General features: G+C 43.1%; 1 protein-coding gene and 1 long non-coding RNA gene across 4 annotated transcripts in view; one reads left to right on the top strand and one right to left on the bottom strand.

The window, feature by feature from the left end:
* LOC139678858 (uncharacterized) overlaps window positions 1-11,005 on the bottom strand; it is a 32,480-nt gene extending 21,475 nt beyond the window's left edge. The window contains exons 1-2 of the long non-coding RNA XR_011699109.1: window positions 10,954-11,005; window positions 9,493-9,611 (exon numbers count right to left, since the gene is read on the bottom strand). This is a non-coding gene — a long non-coding RNA (uncharacterized lncRNA). The remainder of the gene's footprint in view (window positions 1-9,492; window positions 9,612-10,953) is intronic.
* Window positions 11,006-11,702: 697 nt separating this feature from the next.
* Window positions 11,703-21,647, top strand: part of ATP10A (ATPase phospholipid transporting 10A (putative)) — a 115,073-nt gene continuing 105,128 nt past the window's right edge. Inside the window, exon 1 of one of the 3 annotated variants that reach the window (XR_011696993.1) lies at window positions 11,703-12,422. Coding sequence is in view for 2 of the 3 variants with exons in the window: in XM_071547715.1 (XP_071403816.1) it covers window positions 11,983-12,422 (440 nt within the window). In the remaining variant the exon portion in view is untranslated. The remainder of the gene's footprint in view (window positions 12,423-21,647) is intronic. The other 2 variants (XM_071547715.1, XM_071547707.1) reach the window with 2 other exon arrangements.

Raw genomic sequence — 21,647 nt, 5'->3', positions numbered from 1 at the left:
GGAACAAAAAGATTAATTTTTAAATGCCTTGCATGAGCAATCTTATACAAAAATGCTTATATCTAGGAAAATGGGAAGAACATTTTCTAAGGGCAGGCAGGAGGTGCTAAAAAGTGTGTGGAGAATGTGACAATAAAAATCAGACTACATAGAATAAATGGTGGTGAGGTGAAATCCAGACACTTGGATACGTTTCAGAGGAATGATACAGGGCAAAGCAGGAGAATGAGTGAGGAAGAGGGCAGAGATAGTGCCAAGGCCATGGTATGAGTTTAGGAGATATTCCTATTAACCTCTGGTGTATAGAAAGCCACATTTATGCTGAGTGCTGTATGAGATAGATGGGTATTGATAGGCTACACTCGGGCAAAGTGTTCATGCTCAGCTTCACGTTAGACCAGGAAACTCTTCTGCTGATAGAGCTTGTTGCAGTCCTTTTGAGGAAGGGAAAAAAAAGTTATTCTGTAAAAGAGCACTTTTGCTGATATGTCTCATTCTATACTAGGCGTTTCTGCTGGCACAGCTATGCTGGTTGCAGATCACACTTCAGCACTCCCCTGATTGATGTACGTACCTTGCAACAGTTTGTCGCATGGATGTGGCCAAGGTCTGTGTTAGGAAAAAGGGAGATAGAGGAGCAGGCAAGGAGAGTCAGAGAGCAGAGAGGGTTTTGTGTTGGAACCAAGCAGAGAGTGAATAATAGTGGAAAGAAAATCAACATATTAAGAATAAACATAATAAACAGTATTCACCAAGTTTTACTGGCTGTTCTAATTCCAGCCATATATACTTGGAGATTTTTTTGTTTAAAAAAAAGTTTCTGTTTTTCATTGCTGTGATGGCTATCTGCTGTTCTGTTGAAAGAGAATTATAAACTGTATCCTTTCTTAATATGAAGATATATTAGCCTGTAAACTTGAAAGGCAGCCTGTGGTTGTTGAATGCATGGGTCTTTAAAACTCATGCTTTATGATCAAAACATTGTGTTGCTATTGCAGTTCTCCTCCACCCCTTGAATTTATTATGCTGGCTGCTCTTCATATTTCTTCTAACTACTGTTGATACACCACCCTTTCACTGGCATTCCTTCTAGTTTCCCACATCTTCTTTATTTAAAATATTAGTTACCTCAGGTCCAGTGCTTTTCTTGGAAGCAAGGCATACAGAAGCTTGAGCTGCACTAGGAAACTGTAGCTGTGACTTAATGAATGTAATTGATTTAATAGAGGCAAGGAATGCTCTCATGAAGTCTCTCAGATCACAATATCATCATTACACACTGTTGAGTATTACATCTCTACACACCACGCCGAGATAGATCCAGTGTGTGTATGCACAGACTATGTGTATACATACAGTGTGTACATGTATGTGTGTTTTTACTGTGTACATATGATGGATACTGTATGGTATATTTAGCCTATTTATGGTCATGAAGGGATTAGTACTGATACCTGATAATATAAAAACACAGACAATAAAAACCTGTTTAAATTAAAGCCAGCAGGAAAGAGTAAGTGGAGTAAGGAAAATACCATGTATCACTGACACTGCTGACAAAGCAGAAGCAGTAATTTCCCAAATCAATATGCCAGCACAGCACCATGGAAGTACTATTCATAGGGAACAGGTTGGAATTTTCGGCTTCTAGACAACAGGGAGAAAAATATCCATTTTATCCACCACTGAGAGTTACTTCCAGATCAGAAGAGGTCCAGCACTAATTTTCTACTTTTCCAAACACAAAAGCTAGTTGATTATAAAAAGCCTCTCCTCTCATTTTAATATACAGCCTTAAGTACAAGTTTTATACACTCTTAATATACAAATTTCTATTTACTGCCTTAGTGAATGCTGACTTAGAAGTCATCTTTCAGCTGTTTCTGTGATATACACTCCCCACAGATACCTAAGTGTAACTGATGCTTATATATACTTCACTGTGATGCTTATATATACTTAACTGATATGCAGCCTTGACTAGCTATTGCTTGCTGCATGATGGTGAGGTCTACAGAACAGTAAGATGAACTACTATACCAAGAGGATTACATAAGGAAAACAAACAAACAAACAAGTATGAACACACACACACACCCCTCAAATAATGAAATAATAAGTGTATTTGGTGTCTTTGTAGGTTTTTTAACTGCTGGGAAATTCTAGGGAATTCATGAGGCCTTCCAACCCTCTGCAGTACAAGGTAGATCAAATATTTTAGCATTGCAGAAATACTTGGTTAAATATTGCTTTTAAAAGCAGGTGTCCACTAAAGTTCATTAGAGTTAGTAGGCCAAAGGTATGGCTTATTTCTTATGGTCAATGGCATACAATATCAACAGAAACAAAAAGTTTGATATATAACAGTGTTCTTAAAGTATGTGGTCTTTTAGCAGCCTGTGCTTGGAATTTTTAAGGCAGAAACAACAAACTGTGTGCTTGAATCTTGGCATTCAGCACTGAATTTGGGCATGGGTATTAAAAACAGAAGTAGTCAGGAACTTGTGTTGCTTTATTACAAGGAATTTTACACTTTTCGTTATATTATGTTGTAGACAGTCTGAATTGGTCCCAAAGCACTGCTTTATTTTAAACATTTTTCAGGATGTGAGTTACTGATATACTGCATTTGACATTTTCTCTGCTGATATTAGTGGACATATTAAGAAGCCTGCAATCTGCCTGAGCAGCTAGAAGGCCCCAGTTACCAGGGATGAGTGCTGCAGAGTCAGGGATTCCAGACCTTAGGGCATCCCTTGCCACCGGGGCAAGAGGAAAAGCAGACTGGGAAAACCTCCCCATAAATAGTATCACAAGTCTCCTGACAAACCCAGCAGGTACCACTGAAAATGCTGCCTTAATTTCAGCAAAAGCTCTTCAGGCTACTAGATTTCCAACAAAGCAGTCAGGCTGAATGAACCAGATTTTTTTCCCATCAGTTCTACTTACAGATGATTTCCCCATAGGCGGGAAAGTCACCCTTTCACTCTCCTGCTGTTAAGGTTTTTCCCTCCTTTTCTTTTCAAATCTCGTTGTTTACAGCCCATTTACACCATTTTGTACTAAGCCTGGCCATTCTGAGTCAGCTCTAGGCAGGAGACAATCAATCAGTGCTGCCCGAGCAGACTGAAAGCAGCAGTTGCCTTCCCAGAAGGAGTAAGAGCCCACAGCCTCTTTTCTCTGCCTGCCTGGCATCTGAGCTGAATGAAAGTCTTGGTTTTGCCCTGCGGAGTCACAAAATCCAAAGACAAATTTGACTGTACTGACTAGCCAGCAAGGAAACATCAGTGTGCACAACTTCTCTTCAAGTAATCCTGACTAACAACCAAATAAATAGCAGAAGAGCTCCAGCTTCCCTTTGTTAATTCTCCAGTGAAGGCACAGCTCCCCTCTGACAAATCTCTATAAAAACTCATTCAAGCATCTCTAATCAGCTTTTTTTGTGAGTTTTTAAGAAACATAGATAAAGCAAAATATAAGCATGATAGGTCATTAAAATCTCTTAATCTGAAGAGACACCCAAATTGGCATTCAGGAATGTCCTGAGACAGTATTTTCTTTTTAGGGATATGTGAAAGATGTTTTGACACCCATGCATACAGGAAATCCTACAGCAGCTGCTATACGAATAGAATAATTTCCAAGTGCTGGCTGTTAAAAATTACTAGGATTTAAAAAACTCACAGAATTGCATTAAGAATCACAGTGTTTCCAAAAACATTAACTTATGTCTTTTTATATTCTCCTCTTTATTTTTTGCTTCTGGCATTCTCACTTTCAAGATTTTTTCAACCACATTTTCTTGCCTTAGCACACTGAAATTGTTGCAAGTTCCCATTATACGAGGATATGCAGTTTTAAGAACAGCAACAAATACTGTGAGACTCGCCATGAAAGAGCAAGAGTTGGCAGCGCCACAGTAAGGATATTAACTTCCGTGTCCTCCCAAACTGCAGTTTCTATAAATAGCATCTGTCTGCTTTTACTCCTGCAGTTAATTACATAGATTTTCCTGCATTTCCTCTTCTGCAGTGTCCCTGGGAATCAGTATGTTAGATGGCGAGTTAAATCAATGTTTATGAATGTTCCCCAGTAAATGCCTCTGACATTAAAACCAAAGTATTTCTGCAAGTGGGGATGTTAAGCAGGTAAGTAGCTGCCTCTTGATGTCCCACTGCATACAGAGGGCAACTTCTCACTGTGTATTTTAATTTCTGGCAGGTGTCCCAGACACAGCTGAGTGGCCACAGGATCCTGACAGGGCTAGGGCTTCTCCTGTTTGCATCTTGTATTGTATGTGCCCCATCCAGTTTAATCCTGTCTTTGACAGGAGAGTGCTGGTTGCTCTGTGCTCTGGTCTGGCTTGGGGAGGACATTAGGGGAAAACTTCCTAAAGTAAACAATTTATAAACGGCGGAGGAACTGGACTTCACCAACAAGCTTATGAAGTTTATAGTGAAGACATTTTATTACACAAAGCACACAGTTTATATAGGGTTAGGACTACAGCTTATTGGCTAAAAGAGTTAACACACCACCACGCCAGATACTTCAATTGGTTAAAGCCTATCTCTCACAAGTCCCATGTTTATATTATTTCATCCTGGCTGTTTTCGTGCCCCTGCAGAGTCCTGTGAATTCCTACTATGTGAATTCTTAGGGAATAACCTCCTCCCTATCAGCCAGCAGCAGCTGAGCTCCTTGCTGCTTCTGGCTGATAGCTAAGTCTCACAGGGTTTTTCTATACATCTGAATTGCTCACTTTTGATTTTACTGTAACAACAACTTCTTTCACCCAGCTTTGGATGCCACCAAGGAAATACGTTCCTCTGCACTAATCACTTACGATTTCTACATTCAGTGGAAAGTGATGTACTTCTGAACACAGGCATCATCTGACCCGTTTACCTACTGACCCACTGTAAGATGTTCTCAGGGTCCTAGAAGTGCCAGTCTCTCTCCACCAACTGTGGTGGCACTTTTTCAGTTATTTGAGATCATTAGAGGAAATTTTCAGATTGAAAGCTCTAAATGCTGATCAGTGGCTCTGTATGGCTATTCCATACAACTGAAATATTTATTAAGCATTTGCAAAGTGATATTTTCCACCAATATCATGCCTATAAGCTACTTCAAAAATGCTTTATTTCTTTATTTTCCAGCTATCCTACACCTTGACTGGTTTCTTATCTAGTTTATTATACAGTAGTACAGACTTCCAAATCTGCAGTCCCTCCAGTTCAATGGGGGTCCATTTGGCTCATTTGCCGGGGTGTGCATATAAACAGGGTTATAGAGCAGACATGGCTGTTCAGGTGGTTGAGGAAAGGATGTGGCACCTCTCTGCTCTCTGGGCAGTCTTCTTCCCACACAAGACACCAATGAAAGGTATATATTCCATCGTGCTGTAGCCTTCTTCCCACTCCAGTCTCTTACCTGCCAGAGACAGCCTCTATGAATCCCTCACCAGGCCAAACAGCTGGGTTGGGCTCATGGTGTGGTGGAGCAGGAGATTTTGTAACATGTAGCTGGCAAGATGCGAGATGCAGATGCCCTTGGGGCACGGTAGATGGAAAAACCTTTCAATGAAATGCATGCAGAATGTGAGAGGCTTGCTAGGTCCCTGCAGCATTGCTCTCACTGCCAAAAGGCAGAAGCTGTTCCTCAATAATGTCTTACCATTGCAGTGAAAAGGTCTAGCAGGGCTGCTCAGGCCCTGCACAAGATCCCCTTAATAGTGCACCACTGAACACCTCTCTCTTTCCCACATGGCTCCTGCTCACCTTAAGACCCAAATCTCCCCTCTCTGCCTGTTGAGAAACAAAGGAATGAGATTTCTCTGGATGCAGACAGAGAGCTCTGTGATCAATGGCTCTATGTCCAGGTGGAGGTTAGTGATGAGTGGTGTCCCCAGGGCTCTGTCTTGGGACCAGTGCTCTTCAATATGTCCATCAGTTATATGGATAGTGAGACTGAGTGCACCCTCAGCAAGATGACAGGAAGCTGAGCAGTCTAATTGACACAACTGAAGGAAGGGATGCCATCCTGAGTGACCTGGAAGATGTGTGGCCAGCATGTTGAGGGATGTGATTCTTCCTCTCTACTCTGTTTTCATGAGACCCCACCTAGAGGACTGTGTCCAGTTCTGGAATGAGTCCTCAACACAAGAAAGACATGGACCTGTTAGAACTGGACCAGATGATCAGAGGGCTGGAGCATCTTTTCTACAAAGGACCAGAACACTGGTGCTGTTCAGCCCAGACAAGAGAAGGCTCTGGGGAGACCTCATTGCATCCTTCCAGTGCTTAAAGAGGCCTTATAAAAAGCAGAGACAGCAACTTCTTACATGAGCAGATATTGAATAGGACAAGGGGAATGGTTTTAAACTAGAAGACAAGAAATTAGATGTGAGGAAGAAATTCCTTAGAGGCACTGGAACAGGTTAGCCAGAGAAGCTGTGGATGCCCCATCGCTGGAAGGATGCTCAAGGCCAAACTGATGGGGCCCTGGCCAACTTGTTCTAGTGGGTGGTATACCTGACCATGATGGTGGGATTGGAATTAGATGATCTTTAATGTCCCTTCAACCCAAGCCATTCCATGATTTGGAGACTGCTTGTGGTACACACACACACACACACACATTTATATATGTATATGTGCATATATATGTATATGTCTGCATATATATGTATACGTCTATATATATATGTATGTGTGCATGTGCACCATCTGTATCTCTGCATCTCCTGCAGACTGGAAGGAAATGAGGAATAATGCCATTTTTGCTGCTGTCTCTTCTCAACAAATTCTGGCATTTTCAGCAGGCTGTTCACACTGAAAGCCTCTTGCCTTCTTTCTATTGGTTCAAAACATGTATGACTGTCCCCTTTACAGGGAGCCAGATGGAATACGTCTCATCTGCAAAAGGGCAGAACAGATTTTGTCTGATGCGTGGTACTATGTCTTTACAGTTGTTTTTATAGTTCTTAATGTCCCAGATTCTGACTGAGGCCTCTGAGGTGTTTCCATAATATTAAGCATGTTATTATTAAAATAAGTCCTCTGGAACAAAGGTGATTCTACATGAGAATCAGAAGTAATTTGACGGATGTTTCTGGCAATAACCAATATAAGAAATGTTTACTTTAGGATCATATAAATATTACAAAAATGGCCTAGTAAATTAGACAATGTTAAAATTAGATTTGCTTCACCTTCTTATGATAGGAAGGAGTTAGTTGTTAAAATGGAATGATAACTCCAAGCATTCAAAAACTGTAACAAGTCAAATCAGGAGTTATTATATCAGTAATATATTTGTGATCTTTTCTCTTTGTGTATGGGAGTTTCATCCTTAGCATTCACGTGGATGCCAGTTTCAAACTGTTCCATGCAACCATCAGGCCAAAGGCATTTTTTGGTTGATATTATGATTCTCACATACTGACAAAACCCCAAACCATAGAAAATGCTTCAAACATAATCAGAGCTGATGACTCTGAGAAGAGGAATAAAAATGGGTATCTGATCTCTAAGCAACCAGCCTGTTCACAATTCAACAATGATTTCAAGCTGTAGGATATGTGGCATCTAAAAGGCTAAGTTAGCACAGTATTGGGCCAGACAATCCCACAGTTCCTTCTAGCCTTAAAGGCAGTGCGTACCTAAAGACTCGGCTTTTAGTGGCCTAGGATATGAAAGATTAGATCATTGGGCATAATATCATCCTAAGTGATGCTTAGAATCTCTCCCCTTTTAAACTTTAGTCCATGATCTGAAGAAGATGAGCACAGTTGAAGAAAAGAGTCAATCATTGGGAAGGGCTCAGGGGAGAGCTATAAATCAAAGAGATATTGGGCATTGGAGGCTGGATTCAGGTTAACAGCAGGAGAAATCAGAGAGCTGATACCCAGCAAAATGCAAGGAGATGAAGGACAGTCAGAAACAGCCATGTGACAACAAAGAGCGAGCTCTGGACAGGAAGGAGACATCATTGGGTGGCGGAGACCAATTCGAGCACAGAGCAATCCTCAGGCATTGCCCGTTTTTAATGCTTTGCTCCAATGACCCTGAAAAATAGCAAAGGCTTCACATTTTTATTCTGGTTATCCAGTAAATCTAGTCTTTTGCTCTTGACTCCTCAGGTTTTTCCAGATAGCTCACATTTCTTGAGGGTGATACTCTGTAGGGCCTGTGCATCGTCCGGATTGATTTAAAACCTATCTTCTTTCACTCTCTTTTCTTCATAGCACCCCATTAAAAGGAGATGCAAATGTTCTGCAGTTGACAGCAACATAGTTGTCATTTTGTAATCTAAAAGCTAGAGCCAGACTTTTGCATGTGTATTTAGTACCAGTTGAAAGTCGAATTTGCTGCCTGCCTGCCTCTAATTTGCAATCTCACATACTTGGACTGTGTGAGCAGGGAGAGCTCAGATATGAGTCCAGATACAAATATTCATGTTTTCTCAAAACTTAAGTGCACAGTTTTACTTAGAAATGGCAAGGAAAGACTAAATTCTTGGGAGTGTCAACATTGCCAAATTTTTTGCCTAGAAAAGTCTGGCAAACACTAGATTTGTATAGGTTTTTTAAAATAAGGCAAACTCTTACTTCTATTTATCATGGATTAGATGTCCTGAAGTTTTAGTATAAATACCCAGAATTTTGGATTCCTCATGTGACTACACAGAAAGCAGAGGGGTGCGATATCCTTTCTTCACGTAACTGCCTTGCAATACTCTAGCTTGCTTGTAAAAAGCAGTTTACTAGCAACAGAGAAAATCCCAGTCAATAACATGAGGAGAGCTTTTCAGCTCTTGACGAGCGGGGTGTGGTACACTTTCTACTGTTTTGGGGTTTTTTATAGTGAAGCTTTGCAAAGGTGGCCCTTAACTTTGGCCTATTGAAATGCAAAGGCTTTAAACTGCTTTGAAATAAACGATTTAGCAAACAAATACAGGAGTCTTTCTGCTGTTTCTGTTTGTAAAATTCTCCTACGTGAGCTAAGGAGTACATAAGAACTTTCGGCTTCTGATTAGTATCTTTAAACTAAGCTTCTCTCCTGTTATTCCATTGTAGAAGAAAGCCTGTTAACATGAACTCTGAGCATTCTAAAACTATGCAGGAAAAACAGGTTTTAAAGTATAGCCCACTTATAGATTAGTTCTTATAATTGTGGGGTTGTAACTGACAATTTTGGGATATCTGGTGTCACAGATGTGGCCAATATCACTAAGTGTAAATACAACTCACTTTCAGGTTAGGCTCTCCAAACTTCCCAACACATGGATGTTTTACTTAAACAAGCAGCTTAAGAGTTACGTGAGAATTGATTTTTTGTTACCTTGCATTGAGCACTGCGATTGAAAATTTAATGTTACCACATATCTAATCGTTAATTTACTTTCAATTACCGTTTGCTGAATATTCTGTGCTAAACTTGATCTACACACCATTTGTTAAGAGGCATCAGCATGTGGTGGACTCACCTCTTTCTCACTAACTGGCTCGCTTCTCCTCCCGACACAGGTTCACACTATGCCACAACATTGGTGTCTGCAGCATCTTTTCACTCAGATATGCTGTACTCAAGCCACTTGTGAACCACCTGGCATTGATGAAGATATAAACAGTTTGCTCTAAGAGCTGATGTGCTTTGAACAACAGAAGGAAAATATTACTGTTGCATCTCCTCTAACCACCAACCACTGCGTAAACAAGCTAGAGGGCCATCTAGAGAAAAGATGAAACCTAAACCATGCTTGAGCTCCTAGGGGCCAGGGGTGAACCAGAGCCCCACGTAACAATGGATCGTAAAGGCCAGCAGGCACGTGGAAAAAGTCCAGCAACTCAGTTTTTGGAGTATTCCCTGCTGCCTGCAAGGAGCCCTTGGACCGAGGAAGCTCAATTTGTGGGAATATTGTGGAATGATAATATGTCCTTCTCATCCTATTTCAGCATTTCCAAAGCACAGGAAAAGGATTTTTGTTCATTCCAGCTTACCCTTGAAGTTAACCTCAAGGGTAAGCAAAACAAACAAAAAGCAAGAAAAAAAAACAACAACAAAAAGAGGGGAAAAAAGGACAGAAAATTTTTAAAATTTTCATATTTTTTTTCTGTTAACATTTTTGTACTTTTCCCCTTATCAACAAAGGAGCAGACTTAGCAAAGAAACCCAGACAAATTTTCCCTTTTCCTCTTACACTAAGTAAAACCTTGTTGTTTCCATACTCCAAGAGCTGAGGAACCCAGGAAATCCCTACTAGGTTCGAAGTAGCATCAGAAGAGTTGCCAGCAGCACTGGTAAAGGGTTTGTGACCTCACACATACCACTATCAGGCCATGTGCTGACCTAGCACTCACCTAGTACCTCAGGGCCTGAAATGGGTCATAATTATCTGGACACTTTAAAAAGCAACTAAAGACATATTGCAAATGGGAGAAGGAAGGATGAAGACACGGCACCACATTACAACTACAGGCTGTGAGACTCAGGTGATGGCCTCACTTCTCATTTTTCAGGGAATTTGTCATGGCAACATCTGAACTGTGGGTGCAGGTACTTTCACCAGATGCCCCAGTCCTGTCATATCAAGATTAGATGTGCACACCTGATGCCTATTTTCTGTGATAACAAGAAACATGCTGACAGGTATCAGGGGTTTCCTATTGTACTCAATAAAATTCCACCTTGGGCTATCACAGGATCAGGACCAAGGATCACACCACAAAATGCTTCTGTGCTATGGTATAGACACAGTATGAAGGGACCTGGTGCAGTTTTTCATGCTATCTCAGAAATCGCTTATCATAAGGGTCTGCTCTTAAATCCCAACCTAATGTGGTGCTGCAAAGATGGTAGCAATAATTTCATGGCCAGTAGCAATAATTCCATTATTTTCATATTATTTGTTCTTTAACCTCTGCATTTATTTACTGTGTTTATTTACCTGTGACTTTAGATGAAGTTTTTCAGTCTGGATTATCCTCTTCTGTATTTCTAGTCTATCCATCATGCTTTCTGTCATTGCCCACAACTGCATCTCTCTCCAAAAAGCGCAGAGCACAAACCTCAGAGCAAAAGGCTGGCATTTTCCATCCCTTGCTGGAAAGACCTACCCTAACACAAGGGAACAGAAAAATCCCCACAGAGGTGAACACGTGTTACAGCACACCACTGCCTGGACGAGTATAGGGTTGGCAGTGCCTAAAGCTTTTCATCAGAAACCTCATTTTCCGTTGCCAGCTTTGGAGATGTCCCATGCACCACTTCCACCACCAAGAGATGGAGTATCAGACAGACGCGAGGAGCCGGGAGTTGTGCCGTGTCTCCCAGGCCAAGCACAGAGATGACTACAAGGGCGGCACACGGTTTCAGCCGGAAAGTGGAGTATTTTGACGTGACTCAGATGGTAAAAACTCCCACCAGCTGCTGCTGGGGCACAGTGGATCAAGGCCGGTGTGGAGCGCCGACGCTTCAGTGAGAATTTTTCATTTCCTTACTCAAACCTCCTGCTCCTTTCCACACGTGGCTAAAAGTCAGAAGCAGCCGAAAAAGTGCCACAGCCCGGTCTGTCCCCCCGGGCGGCTCGGCGCTCGGGGCAGGGCTGTTCGCGGAAGCGCCGCTCCCCGCTCCCGGCCCTGCCCGCGCCCCCGCGCCCGCCAGCGCTGCACCCGGGCCAGGACACGGCGGCCCCGCATCCCCCGCGCCCGGGACGGGGCGAGGCCCGCGGGAGGAGGGCTGGGCTCGCTGCCTGCCCACGTCCCATCCCGGCCCACGAGGAGGAGGAGGAGAAAGCGAGAGGTCCCGGCCGAGCGGTGAGGAGCGGGTTCGAGAGAGCCCTCCTCCCCCCCTGCCCGCCCCCGGAGGGGAAGAGGAAAGGAGAGCCGTGGCGGGCGGCGGAGAATGATAACTTAGGGCCGTGCCTGGCGGTGGGAGCTGCCCGCGCTGCCCGGGCGAGGACAGCGGGGCGGCAGCGATGTCCCAAGGCACGGCAGAAGGAGAGGGAGTGCCCCAGGTGCTGCCGGAGGGGAAAGAGAGGCAGAGGAAGAGGAGGCGGAGGAAGAAGGAGAGTAAGACGCGGCTGGTGCGCTCCAGCCTGCTGTTACCCGAGGCCGAGGCGGAGAAGTCCAAGAGGACAGTCCTGGCCTGCAACCGCCTCAAGACCACCAAATACACGGCACTGTCCTTCCTGCCCAAGAACCTCTTCGAGCAGTTCCACCGCCTAGCCAATGTCTACTTTGTGTTCATCGCACTCCTCAACTTCGTGCCAGCCGTCAATGCCTTCCAGCCGGAGCTGGCCTTGGCCCCCGTGCTCTTCATCTTGGCGGTCACCGCCATCAAGGACCTCTGGGAGGATTACAGCCGCTACCGCTCCGACAAGGAGATCAACCACATGGAGTGCCTGGTATACAGCAGGTGAGGCGGGGCGGGGGAGTGCCGGGGACGGCAGCGCCCCGGTGGCAGCCGGCGCTGGGTCCCGCCGGCCACGAGGACTCCGGCGAGCGGAGATGTGGAAGGAGGGCAGGGAGCGGGTCCCATGTGGAGGGCTTGCGGTTCCGCTTCAAGTGCAAAGAAACTTCCAGTTGCCCCTGGAACTGGTGTCTCCCAGTTCTTTAGACTGCGGGAGTTCATACAGTCCTGTACCTACAGGTGAAAGTGAATCCGCCCTGACTGGTGGGGTCCCAGAGTAAATCACTGATTTATGAGTAAGGAACATTTTTTAAAGGTCTACACGTATGGTCTGGGCTTCTTAGTGTTTTATACTTTATAGGAAGGACAGCGCATTGCAAAGTGAATGTAAGCATCACAGCAGTGTTTGATTTGCAAGCCTTTATGCAAACACCAGTGTGAGCAGTAAACTACACCTGCGTATAGTTTCAGGCATTAATTTCCTTATAGTAATATGAGACCTCACTGCTATTAAATCTTCAATGAGTGAAGAAAGGATAGAGGCCAGAGGCTTCTTAATTTCAGTTAGATATTTGAGGTTTCGTGAAGTTTGAGTTAGCGAGCCAAAACTTTTTTTGCCTTTCTAAAGAATGAGACAGTCTTTCCACTGAACATTCACTTTCATTTATCGTCCACAAGTGTCATCATTCCCTGTGACTTTGGTATTTCCCAGTGCTTGTGATGGAGCATTATGTCATTATTGTCCTTTAGAATTATTATTTTTTTAATGATCTGGGCAATACATTTAGAGTAGTGCCCTGGTATTTGTAAATGAGACTGAAAAGACTTCTGCATCAACAGTTATGTGCTCAGAATCCAGTTTTACAGAATTTTTGTTTTGTTTTTCTCTGAATGTCAGTCTGTCATCTCCTAGTAGGTTAAGGCTAAGGTTTTCTGGGGAATGAGAGAAGAGTGTGTTTTGCGAGAAAGCAGATTTTAATTCTGATCTTTCTGAGTTGAACAGAAATGAAACACGTGCCAAGAAGCTTACACTCTAATTCCACAGGCTGTCTGGGAGGGGTTCTCCTTGCTGACGTAAGCACTGAAACAGAGAGCAACTTTCCTATTGCAAGAAAGGCATGTGAAAAAAAAACATCGAAAAAGAACTCTGAATAGGCTGGGTTTTCTGGGGAAAAAATGCTGCAAAAGAACTCGGAATAGACTGCGTTTTTTAACATCAGCAGACTCAGTTTGTTATTTCACAAATTAATATCACATAAGAAATACCACCCAGGGATATTGCTGCACCAGTAGGTATGCATGCATGAAAACACAAGTAAAATGAATTTATTTCTGTAAACTATACCAAACGCAACCTAGTAAAATCACATGCGTAGGCATTGCTAACCTATCCCTCTGCTTGGGGCCTTTCTTGCCTGTAGTTGTCCTTAACTCTGAACTCTTCAGGTGTTGAGGAATATGGGTGGCAGGAGGTCTTGTAAAGGACTTCACTCGGAAAGTAAAAAAGTGCTAATAACGATGGTTAATCTAGCCTTTTCCAAACAAAATCAGTTTAAGAAACAAGCTCTTGTGTCTCCTAGGTTGAAAAGAACAGTACCTGTTGGAGAAGATGTTCAAACTATTAATGACTACCAGAACTGGGATATTAATTCTGGAATGCTTTTCCCCCAGCAATTCTCTGTATTCCCCTCTGCTGTCAGAAAAATGTAGCCATGACTGAGAAAAGGTGTGCCTTCGATATTAATATCACTTGTGGTCTTTTGGTAATCCCAGCTAAGTGCACTGCCCTTTGTCATGCTTGTGCTGTTGCAGAGTAAAAGCCAGAATTGTTCCTTTTACTGCAGAGTTTGGATTGCTGCTGAGCGACACTTACACAGATTAGTTTGGGAGTGGTTTTCCTTTGCATTTGCATCAAAGGCTCATGTCGGCCAACCCCCTGTAGGGCAGCATGTGTAAGAGCTCTGTCACCTATTCAGGCACAACCCTCTGCCTGGAAGCAGAGCTGAACAATGCGTGCTTACAGCCCACTGCAAAAGCCTGGGCCCCAGTAGCAGCTCACCTGTTTTCAACTTGCAGCAGTCCTTGGGAAAAGCTTCCTTCCCACAACTGAAAAATACAATCAAAACATGTGGTTAAAATAGTTTACTTCCACGTTTTTAATCTGCCCACTTGTTCTTTTTTTAACTTTTTTTAAACTTCACCAAATCACCTTTTTGAACACCCTCCAGCCCCAGTGAGCAAGATGGGACTAGAAAGTTGCTACTTTTGCAGATAAAAGCAAAGATTCTCACTAACGCGAGTGACAGGGTACCAGGATTGCGAGATTTGTATCAAGGTCATTGAAGTTGCTGGGCGTGAGTTCAGAGAAGCTGTTTTCTCAGAAAGGTGTTGTGCCAGGAGAAACACAAGGGATTGATCGTGACTTTTACTTTGTTTTCTTAGTCTCTTTGTTTCTGGAAAAACGTTGAAGGGTATTGCATAAGGAAGTAATAAATGACAGCTTTCTCCTCACATCCGTTTAATGCCGATCCTTTATCAGTGTTAGTACCTTTTGAGGAAGCCAGACTCTGTCTCTCCCTCCCCCTACTTTGCCACTTCCTTGCGGTAAAGGCAGACTTTGATGCAAATGGTGTCCTCGATAGAGATGTTGCTGTAGGTAGGGCAAGTTAATGAACACTGCTGCAGTCGTGTGCTCCCCTGGGGCTGTCAGGGAACAGTGACTGCTCTTGCTGGTCAGTACTTCATAGCTTGGAAAGAGGCCTTCTGCAAGATGAGATGTATCCGAGTGCCAGGGCTCTGAGCTGTGATGGGCTCCCTTTCCTGCCAGACTCCCACACAGCTGCAAGAAAGCCACCTCAAACATGGACTACAGTGTTCAAACGCAGACTACAGCAAAATAACACTGAATTACAACAGTCAGCAAATGGAGACAGAGACTTTTGCTTCACAGTAGTAGAGAAAAGCCCTCTGCCTCGTGTTACATACTGTTTAGTGACCAAGTAAAATTCATGTTGGATACTGTATGTTCTGTCATGTATATTTTTTATGTATGATCTATACATGCTTTCCTTGCTGCTGAAGGACCTGCTCCCTCTTAGATAAAAGCAGCACTTAATGATGCAAGACCTACAGAACAGAGGGAATGCACGGGTAGGCATACCCTACCGTTCCTAGGACAGCTCATCAGGAGAAGGTTCAACAGCACACAAACAGTCTACTGTGAGGTCTTCTGGCACAGCCTTCACAGGCATATCAGGTCAGTAACCAGTCTGGGGGAAAATGCTGTTCTGCTATGCTGACTGCCTGACAGCTGATGCACAGACCAGGCCTTCTTCCTCCCACCTGCCCAGTGGTGTGGACTCAGATGACCCATTCTCATACAGCCACTATTGAATCAGTGATTCCATGGCTCATAGTTGGCAACACCTATGAGACAACAGAACAGCAAAGGATGATGCAACCTGAAGGAAAAAGTTGGAGAGAGATGCAGTTTATTTTCACAGAAAGAAGACAGCTTTCATTTAGTAATTCTGGATGTTGTGGAGAGTCCCTTATAAAAGATTATTGCTTTCTAAGGTCAGATGGTGGAAAGGGAAAAGACCTGATTCTTTCAATAAATTGAAAGAAGCTGTTGCATTTGAACTGGCAGCATATGTCAGGGAATGAAACACACAGAATTGTAGGCTTGTGTTGCTGCTTTGTGATGGACTTTGCAGTTCTACCTGTTAGAGCAGTAAGGGTCTTCAGGCAAAGAGGGAAGATTTCTTAGCCAGAAGGAGTTAATAGGGTCTCACTGTGGAGCCTTTTAAGGGCCCTTGTCTTGTTTGGCAGTACAGAGGAAATGAGGCACTTAGTTTAGGAGGACAGTTTCACAGGTCACCTGGAATTTCAATTCTGTACAGGTGCTTATGCCAGGAATTCTGGATCACAGCCATGACTCACAGTTGGTTTAAATGGAGGGAAGTTACAAAAGCGTTAGAGCCCAACCTAAAGAAAATTGTTTTTGCAAACCTGTGAGGATTTTAGTCTCCTCTCCTTGTTCCTCATTTTCATCAGACAAGGATGGAGGTTGAAGAGTAGAGATTACAAATTTGCGATTTTAATAGTGAAATCTTGTTTGGCTGGTTACTTTTCTGCGTTGTTCTTTGGACTTGGAGGCTGGGGTGGGGATTTTTTCTTTGCAGTTGCTGTCCTTCAGCGCTCACTGGCTCTGATTGAAGTTGTGGATTGCTCTTGTAAAAGGTTGCTCCAAGTAATTCCCGGTTGCACTCTGCTACTGCTCTTAAATATTTTATAGAACTAAATTTGTCACTGGAGCAGAACTGCTAAAACTCTTCTCAGCAGGGATTTTGTTATCAGTGTGCTGTTACAAAGTATGGTATACGTTTACATGGTATGTAAATAGAAGATGGATAGTGATAACTACAATCACAACAAATAATGGCACTTGCCCTTCAGGGAATTACATTTTATTACTGACTCAGTGCTGTGTTGGTGAAATAAACTGTTAACATTTTTCTAGGGGCCGTGTGTTCAAAACCAGAGGGCTCTGCTTTTAAAATCAACGCTCCAACACTTGCTATGTCAGTCGAAGAGTATTTAGTATTTCTAATGAGTGTAGTGGCGTCTGCGTACTGATCAGAGAGCGATAACTGTTTCTTGTGTCAACCTGTGACTTAGAAAATCCGTGACAAATGGCAGTTTACGACAGGATATTTGTCTCCCTTGAGGTGTGGAAAATGTTTAGTGGGGCATTCAGGCAGCTATCAAAGCAGACTATTTACATTAAATGTTAATTTCTTTCAGCAAAACTGAAGAGGAGGAGAGAAGAGAGTTTGACGTAGTCAGCATGTTTCCTATAATTTCCAAAATGCAGTACCTTCTTCCTCCCTTCTGTCAACCTACCAGTGAAAGCAATTTCAGCCTTGGAGAAAAAGATACAGCAGTGTTACCAAATCCTCACAAAGGCACAGCAGATCCCACTCATGGCTTCTAAAATAGGCAGATGATGATTTGCCCTGCAACCACTTCACTTCTTAGGTGCCTTATTTTGCTGGCAACACCAGTCTCTGAGGGGTACTACCCAAACAGTCTGGAGTAACTTCTAGTCCCAAAACGTGCTGGCAGTTTAAGCCATTTCTTGTCAGGAGAAATAAGCTTGTCTCATCCCTTCCAGAACACAAATGTCACCAGATGCGATTCAGAAGGAAACTACCTGGAATTACTCAGTTTCCTCTGTGAGTGAATTTGGTGTACAGAAAGCTGAAAGCAGAAAGTAGCAGTCTGAATCTGTTGAAGTCAGTGTTCCCTCCTTGAATTTCAGAGAGATGTGGCTCTGTTCATCTTACTGTGCTTTTGTCTTTTGCTTCAGTTTGAGCCAGGCTAGCAGTGAGTAAACTCAGTGGGAGGTGTAGTAGAAGCTCCTCTCTTAGACTGATAGGGAGCAATTTTATCCTGCAGTAAAGTTTGTCTGAGTAGTAAGAAGCATCTGTGCTAATCTTCTGAGATGTAGCCAGCTGCAATGCACAGAACCCATCTCTCTGTCCAACTGTATGTATGCAGTTTATTTGTTATTCAGTGTAGGGCAAATTTTCTAAGTGCCTGAGCTTCTCTACTGAAAAAGAAAAATGCTTGCCTCTTTTTACTAAACTCTTTCATTTGTATAGGATGTCATGAGAGCCAGTGTAGGCTGTTTCACATGCCTCTGGCTAACTGCCAAAGAAGATGCTATTAATCTCCACTGAAAGACCTAGTGATGTCCCCAAATTAATTTTTGCAGTTACACATCACGCTTCAGAGAGACACCATAATCGCTTATGCTAAACAGACCACAGCCCAGAATTATAGATGGCCACCTTGTGTGCGGATCTCCTTGCTGTCACGTGTCTTTATTATCTTGAGACCATAATTTTTGCTAGAGGTGGCCAAAAGAATAACAGCTCTACTCCATAGTGTCAGAGTGCATTTCCAAAGAAACTATGCAAGAGGAAAGAACTGCATGCATTGTTCAGCCCTGCCTGATACTGTGATTCCAGATTCTACCTTTCATGCATCATTGAGTCAGAAGAACTGAAAATCAGAATTGAAACCCGTGACAACTATGCCAAAATAATGTTTATGGGACTGCTTACTAGCAAGCATGGCATAGCTTACCCTGGACATTCCTCCCACTAGCAGACTAGTTCTCCATAAGTACTTACTAGAGAAATACAAAGGGTCCCTGCCACTGGTTAGGACTTTTACAGACACCTCCTCCAGGCTTGCATAGTCCTTATGGATGGGCAGGTTGCTTACCTTGATGCAGCAATAGAAGTTTGAGTGCCAAATCTCCTCTTGCCATGTAATCCAGCATGCTCCCAATTTGCAGGGTAGTCACTCTGCCCAAGAGCAGCTTTCCTTGCAATATCAGGCCTTTTGTGTATGTGTAGCTTTTGTGTATATACAGAGTAAGGTCAGTGCAGCTAGCAAGCCAGATGCATAGCTTCAGGGTTATGCTCAGTTTGCCGGATTTATGCTTTGTAGGCTTGGTTTTTAGCAATCACATATATTGAAAGCAATTAAGTTTGTAAAAAGCAGAACAGTTTGTTTCACTTCACACAGTTGGGGACATGACCCAGTTTCCATGGCTTACCCTCAGCCTTCATGTTTTCACGTGGAAGTTGTCACTAATGCAGCTGTGTTAGTGGCCAGTTATGTTTGCACTCAGAAGAGATCCATAGCAGAAACAAGACTCACACCCTTCTGCTACCCAGCAGCACTGCCTCGCCAGAAGGTTGAAGCAAGACAGTGGGAGTCTCCATGCAGTGGGACAGGAAGAGTGTGTTTCAGTGTATGGTATAAAGTGAAGAGCCTTGATGCCAGGACACTCACCTCTTAAGGGTAAATTTGTGTCGTTATTGGCAGCAGCTTTCTCTGATGTGTGTCAGGCACGCAGGCTGACTCACCCCCAAAATGCAGGCACAGTGCAGAAGTGTGAAAGATGCCAGCTAACAGCTTTTTCTAGGTAGGTGCTAGTGGTGATGTGCAGGGGAGAGGAGGTGCAAAGGAGAAATTTGAGTAGCCCTTATATGGAGCTCAACTGAGGAAATGTACATTTGCAAGTGGTTGTGAAAGATTCCATAAAGCAAACCACAGATTTCTTTTTAAGAAGACGACTTGTATGTTTCAGAATGAGTTGATTTAATCTTTGCTGTGTGTCCAGGAAGCTGGAATGAGGGGGATTCAAACTAAAAGCATACAGTGCCTGTAAGATGTGAGCTGAGGGGGACATCTTTGTCTTTTTCACTCTTTCTAGGTTATAGCTATGCAGCCTGCCCACAGAAAGCTGCTAGCCACCCAAGTAATAGTGTTCTGTCCTGTGGGCTGGTGGGGATACCCAACCTTTTTGAGCTGGCAAACTACCATCTAGTTCTTTGCTCCAACAGGAGCACTGTTTTACCCTGTTTCAGAAGTGTTGCAGATGAACATCTCTGCTGTGGTCAGCCCATACCCTTCAGGCCATGTTGGTTAAAGGACAGTCTTGAACTGGAATGGCATGTCTTTTCAAGGGTGGGAAACATCTTTCATCTCCTCTGCTCTTTTGTTATAATTTTATTCTTGACTGACCACAATTTCTCTAGAGTAACAAGTAGGCCGCTCTCTTCAGTGCAGAGGCCAACATTTACATCATGCCCAGTCGTTTCATAAATGCAGACTGTGCTGGAGATTTGTTTTAATAGGCATGGAGGTCAGTTGTTTTGGTTTTATGTTCTGGTTGCCTGGAAATACCAACCTACTTCAAAGAAGAGTTTATATGTTTGACTGAAAATTGCTCTTCAGTTCTTACATATCTGTGTTGATACATTAGCACTGAGGGCGTCAACACTATTGCAGAATATTTCGTTTTTCTGTAGTTTTGACCTTTTGGATAGAAAGTCCACTGTGAAGTGATAGCATTTGTAAGCATAGGTCTTTTGCCTTCGTATATCACCTTCTGCTTCCTGGGTTTTATGTGGGTCACACAGCTGTATACCTGTGTGCTTGCCCCTTGTCTGTTCACCTTTCTGCCTTCCAGTAGCAACCTGAACATGGCTGTTTTGGCTGTGTTAGCTGAATTTGTGTGTTCACTAACAAGTCATTGTGAAAGTTGTGAAATCTCCCAAAATACTGAGGCCAACACAGGAAGGGCTAAACAGCAGTCACCTAAATACATCTGTGAGCATCTTCACAGAACCTAAACATGGAGTAAGATGCCTCAGAAGAGATGCCAGTGAACAAATTTAGCAGGCAAATTTAACATACAAACCCTTAGAGATTCAGGAAGTTCAGTAAACTGTAATATATTTTGGGCAAAAATAGATTTATAAGAAATCAAATAGAATTTGCCTAGGTCTGATTTTTCAGTTGCAGTGCATTATTTTTCTTGGGCCTACACTTACATTTGGAGGTTCAGATGCTTTCTGTGTTTTCTTTTTCTCCCTTTTTAGGATTCCCATGTTCTCATTGTCGTTTCTCCTTGCTATACTTCCCTTTGCTGTATACCTGCAGAGCTGGGAAGCTAAAGCTTGATCTTATGCTGTTTGTCAGAATAAAGACCCGTATTGGTTTTATCTGCATGTTTGAGAGCATGTTGATCTTCCTTCCTTTGCTATCATAGGTTTCTGTTTTATCAGAGAAGCTTGTACTTTGGTACTTATCTCCTGATAGAGCCACTGATTTTGACCCTTCTGCATATGCCATTAGTTGTCTTCCCTGTAAAGAAGCGGCTGATTGTTGCTCCCTGGCAGGAAGCCCTCTCAAGTGCTAATTAGGTGCTCTGACCTGACAAGAGTATTTCCTAAAGGAGTTCATCATGTTCTTGAGGTGAGATTTATTTTATATGTCTGTTAGCTAAAAGGTATCTGTCCAGTCTGACCGAGTCATCTGTGCTTGTGCCAAAACCAGTGGAGAGCACTGTATGGTTTGGGAGAGAAGGAAATCCTTCCAGCGAATTTGAGATGCTTACCTTAGGTAAGTTTGAGTCAAGAGGTCCAATAAATTCAGGTAAGATGAATCCCGTTAGTAAACTGAGAAGATTTTAATTCCTCTTAATGGTCCATATGATTTTTTGACTGTAGAAGAGTAAGTAGCCTGTCCTGCTCCATATACTTACTGATTTATTGAAGAACTATGCTTTGAGAATCACAGATGCAAGTATGTTCATCTGTCAGGTGAAGGGGATAACCTGGTATCCACCGCTTCATCTCCTGCCAC

Source organism: Pithys albifrons, chromosome 1 (assembly GCF_047495875.1).
Source record: "Pithys albifrons albifrons isolate INPA30051 chromosome 1, PitAlb_v1, whole genome shotgun sequence".
In the NCBI taxonomy this organism is placed as follows: Eukaryota; Metazoa; Chordata; class Aves; order Passeriformes; family Thamnophilidae; genus Pithys; species Pithys albifrons.
Note: the sequence above shows the minus strand (reverse complement) of the source record. Positions and strands in the feature narration are given on the sequence as shown.